General features: G+C 39.6%; 1 protein-coding gene and 1 long non-coding RNA gene across 2 annotated transcripts in view; both read left to right on the top strand.

Moving 5' to 3' along the window:
- LOC107096093 (plexin-C1-like) overlaps positions 1 to 5,328 on the top strand; it is a 21,833-nt gene extending 16,505 nt beyond the window's left edge. The window contains exons 2-6 of the mRNA XM_015392596.1: positions 6 to 479; positions 4,242 to 4,370; positions 4,941 to 5,066; positions 5,189 to 5,289; positions 5,325 to 5,328. Of these exons, the coding sequence (XP_015248082.1) occupies positions 6 to 479; positions 4,242 to 4,370; positions 4,941 to 5,066; positions 5,189 to 5,289; positions 5,325 to 5,328 (834 nt within the window). The remainder of the gene's footprint in view (positions 1 to 5; positions 480 to 4,241; positions 4,371 to 4,940; positions 5,067 to 5,188; positions 5,290 to 5,324) is intronic.
- A 35-nt stretch (positions 5,329 to 5,363) lies between these two features.
- Positions 5,364 to 6,345, top strand: LOC107096099. Its single transcript, XR_001481783.1, has 3 exons — positions 5,364 to 5,481; positions 5,557 to 5,719; positions 6,255 to 6,345. It is a non-coding gene; the product is annotated as an uncharacterized LOC107096099 (long non-coding RNA).
- Positions 6,346 to 10,730: the final 4,385 nt, after the last annotated feature.

Below are 10,730 nucleotides of genomic sequence, written 5' to 3' on the forward strand. Positions count from 1 at the left end.
CCAAGTGTCCATCTGACTTAAAGACAATCAACCTTCAAAACACAGATCAGAAACAGTCTGGGGGGATATTTGCTTCGTCTGAAGAAGGGGAAACACCTGGAATCCAAACTGAAGCTGATGTAGATTTTGTGGATGGATTTCAGATCAACTCAACAGTGTTTCTGTTCTCCAACGTGGCATCAGGAGCTAAAACCAACAAAGTCCGTCTGATTTGGCTTCAGGCTGAAACCAGTAAAGCTCAGACTCTAAAGTCTCTTGGTGGAGCGACTCTCAGTAGCTCTGATGGAGGTGAAGGCAGCAGACTGCTGGCCTCCTCGCTCATCCCAGGAGGACAGCAGGTCCTTTGGAGCGGAGTGTTCAGTTTGGATGGAGGAGAAAACAACACTGAGCTGCTGCTGTTTGACATCAGTCCTGATCAGAGCAGGACAACAGACACCGATCCAGACTTCTATTACTCATCAAACAAGCCTAACAAGCCGGTAGGCCGCTGGATTTAACTAAAACCCCTGATAATGTTTAGTAGTCTGTAGACCAGCCGCCGCTGCTCTAGTCTCTTGAGGTACCATCTCTGGTCCATACAGAGATTGATGTTTATTTCTAGGAACAATCTTGTTTGGTAAAGTTTAATTTTTTTTGTAGCCTGATAGTTAAACTCCTTCTAACCAGTAAGTGACGCGTCTTTCTCACCTTCCCTCCTTCTGTACTCTTTACCAGCTAGATGTTAGATCTGCTAATATAACAATAAATTCACTTATCAATTGAGAAGAAAAGCAGTAAACTCTGCCCGGCTTCTGAGCCCCTTTGCTTCCTTAAGTTGGACCAACGATCCAAGGCGTGACCAATGTTCGCCCTCATTTCACTTGTCTTTGGAGAGACCCTTCCTAATCATGGAGCTGCTAGGATCTGGCGATGCCTGAGGTCTGTCTCAGGTGACTACCATTCCCACTGCTGCAGAATCCTTTTGGGTTGACTTTAGTATCATTACAAGAAGTAGATATTTAGATATTTAGGATCAATTAAATATGTAAAATCAATCTGAGTGGATGATCTGATGAACTGTAAAGTGAACTGAGATGACATGATGTGAATTGGTGCCATAGAAATAAACTGAATTGAAATTAATTATTTTAAATTATTTTTGTTGTGCAAAATAATAATAATAATAATCCTGCAGATAATGAATAAATGATTAATTAGAACAGGAGTTATAGTTAATTATTTAACATATTCAAAATCGATGAAATCAATTTACTGTTCCTAGTTGAATAATGGTAGCTTTAATTTACTTACTTACCAGAGATTGTGGTTTCACCTCTGGAGGGTTCCTGGACCGGCTGTTAAAATCCAGGTATCCAAACCAATCTAGTGACTCAGGCTAAGTTATCAGCAGAGCTATTAATTATCAAATATAGATATGTGCGCGTGTATCTATATAGGTGTAGAACACTGCTAAACAACTCTTGCACACAAAATGGATAATGCAGTTTTGGAAAAACCTGGCAGAAGTGATCAAATTTGGCAGCAGCTGCACAATTAAACCTGAGTTTTTTTTTTTTATATATACCAACAGTTTTAAGTTTGACCAATCTCCAATTGTTAAAACACTGGTTGTCCACAGCACAGAAAGCAACAGTGAAACAGCATAAATGAAAGAAACAAAAAAAAACAAGTCACTCCTTCTCTACACCATTAAGCTGCAATTTTAGAAGCCACCGCCAGGGGGAGACAAGGTGCCCTCGCCTGGGAATTTTCAATTTGTGGTTGCAACAGATGGCGCCAAAGAGAGCACAAAAAAAATTTGGGTCTCAAAACACTGGGATCAGCTGAGTAGTTGTAATTACACAAGCTACCACTAGGGGGAGATTACAATCTCTGTCAATGTGAACTACACTGACCCAGTTGCTGTGACTTTAAGAACCTTTGTGATGCACCAATCCACAATTTGATCTCACGGCTTCAGAGTAGCAGCAACCCACAAACAACGCAGCTGAAGTCCCAAATCACCAATTCTCTATTGGATTATAGGTCTGAGATTTAATTAACTGGCCGTTAAATCTTCTCAAACCCGCTAGACTCAACAGTTGCAACACCGCAAACACACCCGGTCTATTTTCAGCAGGAGTAGCTTTTTTAGCTATTTAACTAAAGGCAGTCTGGATGATTTGTTATTCATGCAACGAATGTTTCAGTCTCAGGCCCACCCAGGGACGCCAATATTTTGTGCAAAATAATATCCTGCAGATAATGAATAAATGATTACCTAGAACTGGAGTTATAGTTAATTATTTAACCTATTCAAAATCGGAGGTGAAATCAATTTAGTGTTCTTAGTTGAATAATGGTAGCTTTAATTTACTTACTTACCAGGGATTGTGGTTTCACCTCTGGATGGTTCCTGGACTGGCTGTTAAAATCCAGGTATCCACAACAATCTAGTGACCCAGGCTAAGTTATCAGCAGAGCTATTTATCAATAAAAAATCTTTTATCTCTGTTTATTCGCACTATTACCAAAAAGGGGGGTGGATCTGACCTGAGTGATAAATCATTCACTATATGAAACACAGAACTACTACAAGTTAAACAATGATGCCTTTATTCTAATAATTCAGGATTATAGAAAATCTAACATCTATGCAAACACTACACGCTATTAGAAAAATGAACACTTGGTATATTAAATGACTAGTTTAAAGAAATCAAAATAAAAGAATAATAAAACCCTAAAGTGTCCGTTCAACTGGCTTCTGAGATTGTCCAAAATATGCCAGATGTTAATACATTCACAAATGTCCGTTGGAATAGCAGCAGGTATGATGATAACAGTGCAATTTGTCACGATGTTACAAAGTTCAGACCCAAATGCAGAAGACCGAACAGAGAGACCAGGGAAAAGGTTTAACGGGTTTTATTGAAGAAGTTTAGAGGAGGGAGAAGTGTTGCTCTGAACACTGCTCAACCGGAACTGTAAAGTGAGGGGAAGACTCAGCGGTTAGTTCAGGCTAAGTGGGGAATTTGACTCATGAACTTGGGGAAGTGGACTTGGTTGCTGAAAACAACCGGTGGGGAGCTCATTAAGGTGAGCGCTTTGTTTAAGGAGCAGAGATTACATCTTACAAAACTTTGGTTCCAGAGAAGTTGTTGAATCCTTGAATCCTGGTGAAAAGTTGGTGAACGGAGAAACTGACTGCCACTCAGATTTCCTGCGGTACTTGAATGGGTCGAAGTGAAGAAATCCCTTTCTCAGTGTGAAGCTCATACGATCTCTTGGGAAAGTGGATCCAAACCTCCTGTTTGAATCCCAGCTCAGTTTGAAGCTCAGTGAAGGTCCGAGAAATCCGGTTTGCCAGGATGACTTCCTGCCGAGAGCCAAAGACAAAAACAAAGTTAAACTCAGGTTGACAAAAAGCTCAGCTTGACTCAGCAAAAATCTCAGCTTGGCTAGCGTACCCTAAACTGGCAAACACTCTGGCGTCGAAGTAATTGCAGAGAAGAAGATAGAAATATCACTTTCAGCTTTCACAGCACACTTATTTCAACCAATGAACCAGAACTCTTATAACCAACACAGATTAAAATCAGCATTAATTTAAATCCCTGAATCTACCTGTCTCTCTCGCCGAGAGTAGCACCTCATTAATGCATCAAAAGAAAAGGAAAATTATTAACTGAGTTACCTTCGGTCCGTGAAGGAGTGGGGGGTGGGTGGTTGGGGGGGTCCGAGGGAGCACGTGGTCTGGCTCCGGTGGTTTTAGATGGTTCATCCAACTGATTTGGGCTCCCTTGTGGCAATATATCCCAACATTTTTATTTAAAAATATTTATTTGATGTCTACCATTCTACTGATGGTGGTCAGAGGGCCTGGTGGCGCCAGCGTACGGCAGCCCCGCTTCTGCCAGTGGGCCCCAGGGCAGCTGTGGCTACAGTGTAGCCTGCCACCATCAGTGTGTGCGTGAATGACTGAATGTAGTGTAAAGCGCTTTGGTCCTGACTTGAAAAAGCACAATATAAGTACAGGTCATTTACCATTTATATTTATACATTTAATCCTTATTTTTGAATGATTACTTGTGTTGAAAAGTTTCTGCAAAATATGTTGATAATTACTTAACCACAATGCTAAATGAATAAAGCCAAATAAAACAGATTTTACATAGATTTTTATCAATATAAATTATTTTTGTTTTTCCATAAATAATGGTAATAATTATAAATTCCAATCAAATGTCTCTATTCCTCAGTCCCAACCTAAATCCTTACAACCGAAGGTTGTTCTGTTCAAGAAGAAATACCTGAGCTCTGTGTTGGCGGTGAGGGAGGACAGCTGGACGGTTTTCTTCATTGGAACAACCAGTGGGGAGCTCATTAAGGTGAGCGGTTTGTTTAAGGAGCAGAGATTACATCTTATCTTACAAAACTTTGGTTCATTACAGATTGTTTTTAAACGTTAATGTTGAGGCACGATGAGGAATCAAAATGCTGCCAGTTATAAACATACTTTATAGTAACATCACCCAACTTTAAACAAAAACTTCCAATAAATGAGTCCAGATAAGTGAACTGAATACTATTATATGTATGATTTCTCTTGTGTTTAGGTGGCTGAGCAACAGCACTGCCTTAAACTGTTAAAATTGTATCTTATTATCCTAGTTTGGGGTTAACTTGTACAATCATTGGGCTACAATCCTTAAGTGTTTGAGTAAATCTTTAAACTTTGTAGCTCGATGCAATCACTGTGTAGAAATTATATCACAGGTTAAATGATCCATTAATCAGAAAAGATTTACCTAAATGCTCAATCAGCCTAAAATAATAATTCATCAACCACTTCTCATAAAGCTACAGTGTGCAATAAATAAAATCTAAGCCTGACGTGGAGCTGTATGAATGAAAAATGCAACATTGCATGTAGTAACCACCTTCACTGTTGTTGCAAGCTTGCTGTAGATGAGAACAATGTTCCAGGATGTCCAAAGGTCCTCCAAAGGGGTCTGAGAGGTTTTCCAAAAATCCTCCTGGACCCAGTGGATCGTAAACATGTGTACCTGCCTTTTAAAGACCAGGTAACCATTTCTTTTTTTTTTTTTTATCGCTGAAGAATTGTCTAAAAATGTGATATAAATATAGTTTGATTTTATTTGAATTTTACTTGTACAGGTTTTAAAATCCAAGTTTTGTTTTCCAGATTCAGCGGGTACCAGTGTCAGATTGCAGTGCCTACACAGATGTGAAGGACTGGTTTAGAGCAAAGGATCCACACTGTGTGTGGTGCGTTACTAAAAAAAGGTCAGAGAAACATAATCTGCATCTAATCCATTTAGATAGGTCTGACATTTTCATTAAAATGTTTATTTTTTTACACTTTTATTCAGCTTCATGTTTAAAGATGACTGCAAAGACTCAGAGTGGTTCTCATTCCTTGATGAATCCCCACAGAAACTGGTTTCCCACAGACTTGTAAAGGATCCCTCGGGGGAGGTGGGTCAATCACATGCTACTGACGTTCAGATGCAAGTTTCAACTATTAATCCCCTTTAATTGATCCTTTTCCAGCTCAGAGTAATTGTTAAAGTACACCTGACTGTGACGCAGAAGTTCAAGCCTGCATTCAACTGCGAGTTTTCCTCAAACTCAGACCAGATTTGTAAGCTAGATGGATCAAAACCACAGTACCCACACTGCACCTGCAATCTCGCTGTCACTGTTACGGATAAAGGTCAGTGATCTTTGACGAATTATCCAGTGAAATGTAGCAACTGTTTGGAGAATATGCTGTTAATAAAACAACATAAAGAACTGGCAGGAAATTGGAACAGCAGCTGATAACTAAATATATTTATTGTTTTTATCATATTTCTATCATAAAAACTGTATTTTTTCTTTGTAGAAATGACTGCATTGTCCAACGAGTCCATAACAGTTAGACCTGAAAGGTCCTTATTAGGATGGATTTACTGGTTTATTGAGAAGTAAATATCCAAAAAAACTAATGAAAGGAAAAAAAAAACAATAAAAAAGCTCAACATATAATTTTAGTTAAATTTCTATTTACTTTTAATATCACTGTTTCCACTGTTTGTGAAAGCCTGAAATCTTCTCAGTGACTCTTCAATATCCCAAAATCTGCACTAAAATATCTTTAGAAGCCGCTGATCTGTTATGTTTGACACAATGTGACTTTTATCTATCTATAAAATGATTAATGAATTAGTTCTAATAACAAATTAACGAAGAGAATGTTTGAGTTATAGAAACTGATGTCACGGTAAAAATCACATTTGGGGGTCTTTGGACAAACGAGGAACTAAAGCTGATCGACTGTTCTACTTCTTCAGTATCGTAAGTTTATTTATATTTTTGAGAGAGAGAGAGATTCTTAAGGTTTATTCATATCATATCATTTTACTGTTTAACCAAAGTGTCCGTAGTTAGTTTTGACTCTGACTACTTTCTATTATTGTAAGTAAAGGGGAACGAACGCTGCCCAGATCAGAACAGGGCTGATTACCGTACAATAAGCGCTTTATGATGTCTTGTTCTCTCTTTGCAACGATGAAATAAACTGCTGACTGAATAAAATCCATTGATCTCCATTTATTTAACTGGAGTGAATAGTCGAATACTTTTTACAGCAACAGCGATTATATATACTATGCAGAATTTCCTTTATGACTAAATAGAGTGCTACACATCTGAATAGTAGCTACTGTTAGAACAATGGCATCAAGAAATCTAGGACTCCATGATGCCTGCCAGGTTTTCTCTCATGATACTGGTTGCCTCTCACTATCTAAAAACATAAATATTTTATTGGACACTCTAAATTAAGTTAATTGGTTTGGCTTTGTAGAGGTTTGACCTTTTTTTTTTTTTTCCTGTAATGGATTGATGACCTGTTTAAGATGCAGCAAACCTTTAACGTAATGATAACTTTAACTAATAACAAATAATCTTTGACAAACATTTATTTTACTAAATTATTTTTTAATGTTACTGTATTTTAAATAAATAACTGTAAAATGATAATAACTTTAGACTGAGTAAAAAACATTGTGTTTTGTTATGTCTGCAGATGTCAGCAGTGTATCAGAGCTGGCTGTAGATGGAGACAAAATCATTGTATTTGGGCCAAAGAAGGAGAGCAGGATGTGACAGTAAGAGTTCATTTATTTACCAATAGCAGCTTTTAAAAATCTGCTGGTTATTGCATTATTAAAATCTAAACCTAATTAAACCTAAAATATTTCATTTAGCAACATTAGCTGGTGGAAACAATTAGTGTAGGAAATAAAAGGTAATACAAATAAGAGAGAAAGAAAACTATTCAAGCTAGAAAAATACCATACCTGAATGTTCAGTAGATTTAAACAGGTCTTAGATGCAATGACCAATGAAACTAAATGTGGTTCAATATTTCCTCTATAAGGAGAATGCCTCCAAAAAGATCTCTTCTTCAAAAGTGGTGTATTTTCATTCACACAATTCTTCTCACCTTTAGATACATTCAGAACACCACAGAGAGAGAGGAAATGATAAACGTGGATTTATTTTTGTGTTTTCTGACAGAGGCCAAAGATAACCTCCATCTTTCCCAGTACGGTATCTTACTTTGGCAGAAACAATGCTCTGCTGACTGGAACTGACCTTGAAGATGTAATTGGAGTAAAGGTTCAGGCAGAACTGGACTGTTCTTCAAAGGAGTAAGTTACTCTCTAACGCTGCACTTATCGCCTTGAAATTTTCATTTCACCGCTAAGCTGCTGCTCATTCACTGTCTGAAAGCTGTACAATACAAAATTTCATTTTTTATAAACCCTGTCTATACAAAATGATAATAAAAAGTTGTCTAAGTCTTAGCATATACTCAGTTCTGTTCCACATGGGATCTTCATTTGGTCAGACATCAAAATACTAACCAAACATGCTGTTACAATGCAGGAAACCCACGCACACCGACCAGTACCTCTGTTTCGACTCACACCATCCACTGATACACAAACTAGGCATCATCAGAACCCTCCAGACATGAGAAGAAACCATTCCCACCACCAACAAAGGGAAGATGATAGAACAGGGACACATAAGGACAGCCCCGAAGAACTGTGGTTATCCCAGATGGGCTTTTCTAAAAATCAACAAGAAGAGGTCTGCTGAGATGGAAGAAAATGGGAAAAGGACCATCGTCATTCTCTATGTTGCTGTAGTCTCTGAAAAACTCAGGAGGATTTTCAACTAGCATCGAATCCCTGTGGACTTCAAACCCAGCAACACTCTGAAACAGAAACCAGTTCAAGCCAAAGATAAGAAACCCAGAAACAAGACAGACTACATGGTTTATGCCGTTCAGTGTAGTGAAGAGTGCACAGACCTGTACATTGGAGAGACCAAGCAACACAGACTCACGGCTCAACACAGGAGGGTCAATTCCTCAGGACAGGACTCAGCTAATCACCTCCACCTGAAGGCTAAAGGACACTCGTTGGAGGACAACAACGTCCATGTTCTGGCCAAGGAAGACAGATGGTTTTCAAAAGGGGGTTTTGTCCCTCGTGTTTCTTTGTTAGACCTGCAGTTTATTAATCTCAGTGCTCCCCTCCAATAGTTAGAAATGAAGAAACCTCTTTGATGACAGGAGAAAGGTCTTCTATAAAACTCCATGTCCAGTTGCCTATACTGAACTTTTTTCAAGCTTAACCATGATCTAGAAGACTGACAGATATGTTACTACACACTTTGGGATGGACTCCCCCTATGGTGGGTCAGGATTATGAGAGATTTTCCAGGAAACTTGCAGACTGCAGAAACCACCTGCATTTCAACTTAAGATGCAGACACAACAAAATCATCCCCAAGAGTTTACGCTTGTGCTCTACAGTGAAAGATCACAGAGCTTGGAAGATCTTCCTGAAAGCACAGCACCAGCTGCTGAACAATTGCATCAGACAGATACATTTCACCATTGACATACTGAAAGTGAACTTGATCACACAGTCGAACGACTGTTCACAGCACATCCCAAGCAGATCATGGATGAGTTCTCCAGGTTTGCAAAGAAGAATAGTCCTACCCATTTGAAATACCTTCCTGGATGGGAAGAAAAACATCTTCAAACATGGAAACAAAGTCCACTGAATTGTTCTTTTTACTTTTTGGAATGACTATGACCAGGATGACTGAGAATCTTCACCAGCACCATAACAAAGGCAAAGAATATTGAAAACATAACCAGTCCAGACAGACCACCTCAGGGGAACTCACATCCACTAACAGGAACTCCAACCCAACTCAGCAAGACTTCACAGATTAAAGGGTGAAGATTTTTTCTGACAGGACCATCACCTAGCCTGAAAAGGGGGTCTTAGCCATAGGCCTGAACTTTGCAATTTTCCCTGAACATATCCCAACAGTGGACCTCATCACAGCCATGGAGACAGCCATCAGAAACCTTAAAACTGACCTCCACAGCAGCTGAACAACATAGGCTGAAGGTCACTGCAGCTCTCTCCAGTGCAAAGGCTCCCCCTTCCAACCTGGCCATTCTGGAAAGGGAAGCTCTAAAGCCCTCCAAAAAGACAAGGACACCATCATACTACCTGCTGACAAAAGACGATGCAGAATTGTACTTAAGACAGCTGACTACCACACCAAAGTTAAAGCTCTCCTCAGTGACACAGCAACCTATAAATCACTGAAGAAAGACCCCATCAGCATCTACAAGATGATAGTCATCAGCTACATTCAGCAGTTAGAAAAGGACAAAGCCATCGACAGGTGACAATACTACCTGCTGTACCCAGCAGAAACTCTTACCTCGAACAATGTTCTCCTAAACATAGACAAGGAAGGAGCTCCTCTCAGGTCCATCATCAGTGGCTTTAACTCTGGCACAACATTGCCAAACATCTTACTTCCATCCTCGCTCCTTCGGTTGGCAACACACCAAATCTTTATCTACAGGATAAAGAACCTGAGGCTGGACTCGGATGAGACCATGGTCTCCTATGATGTCACATCTCTTTTTACTTGCATCCGTACCAAAGAAGCCGTCTCCACAGTAAGAATGTTTACTTCAAGACCACACTGTGCCAGATAGAACCAATCTAACCACTGATCACATCTGTTCTCTTGGACTTGTGCATCATCACAACATACTTCTAATTCAACCAAGATTTCTACCAGAAGAAGCATGGACGGGTGATGTGATCTCCTGTGTCTCCCATAGTGGTGAACTTATACATGGAAGAAGTGGAAAGCAGAGCTCTACACTCATACATGGGAACAAAACCCAGGCAGTGGTTCAGATAAATGGATGACACATGGGTCAAAATAAGGACCAAGGATATCAACACGTTCACAGTCCACATCAATAGGAATAAGACTGACAACATGGTTTATGCCACTCTGTGTAATGAAGAGTGCATAGACCTTTTCACTGGAGAGACCAAGCAACCGCTACACAGGCGCATGACTCAAAACAGGAGGGCTTACTCCTCAGGACAGGACTCAGCTGTTCACCTACACCTGAAGGCTAGGGGAAACTTGTTTGAGGACAACAATATCCATATTCTAGCCAAGGAAGACAGATGGTTTCATGAGGGGTTAAGGAAGCCATTTTTGTTAGCCTGGAAAAACCACCTCTCAACAGAGGATCTAACCTCCTTGGCCAATCTAGTGGGAGGGATCAAAGCCACCTTTTGTCCCCGTATTTCTTTGTTAGACCTCTAGTA

This window comes from Cyprinodon variegatus, unplaced genomic scaffold (genome assembly GCF_000732505.1).
Source record: "Cyprinodon variegatus isolate N-32 unplaced genomic scaffold, C_variegatus-1.0 Scaffold598, whole genome shotgun sequence".
NCBI lineage: Eukaryota > Metazoa > Chordata > Actinopteri > Cyprinodontiformes > Cyprinodontidae > Cyprinodon > Cyprinodon variegatus.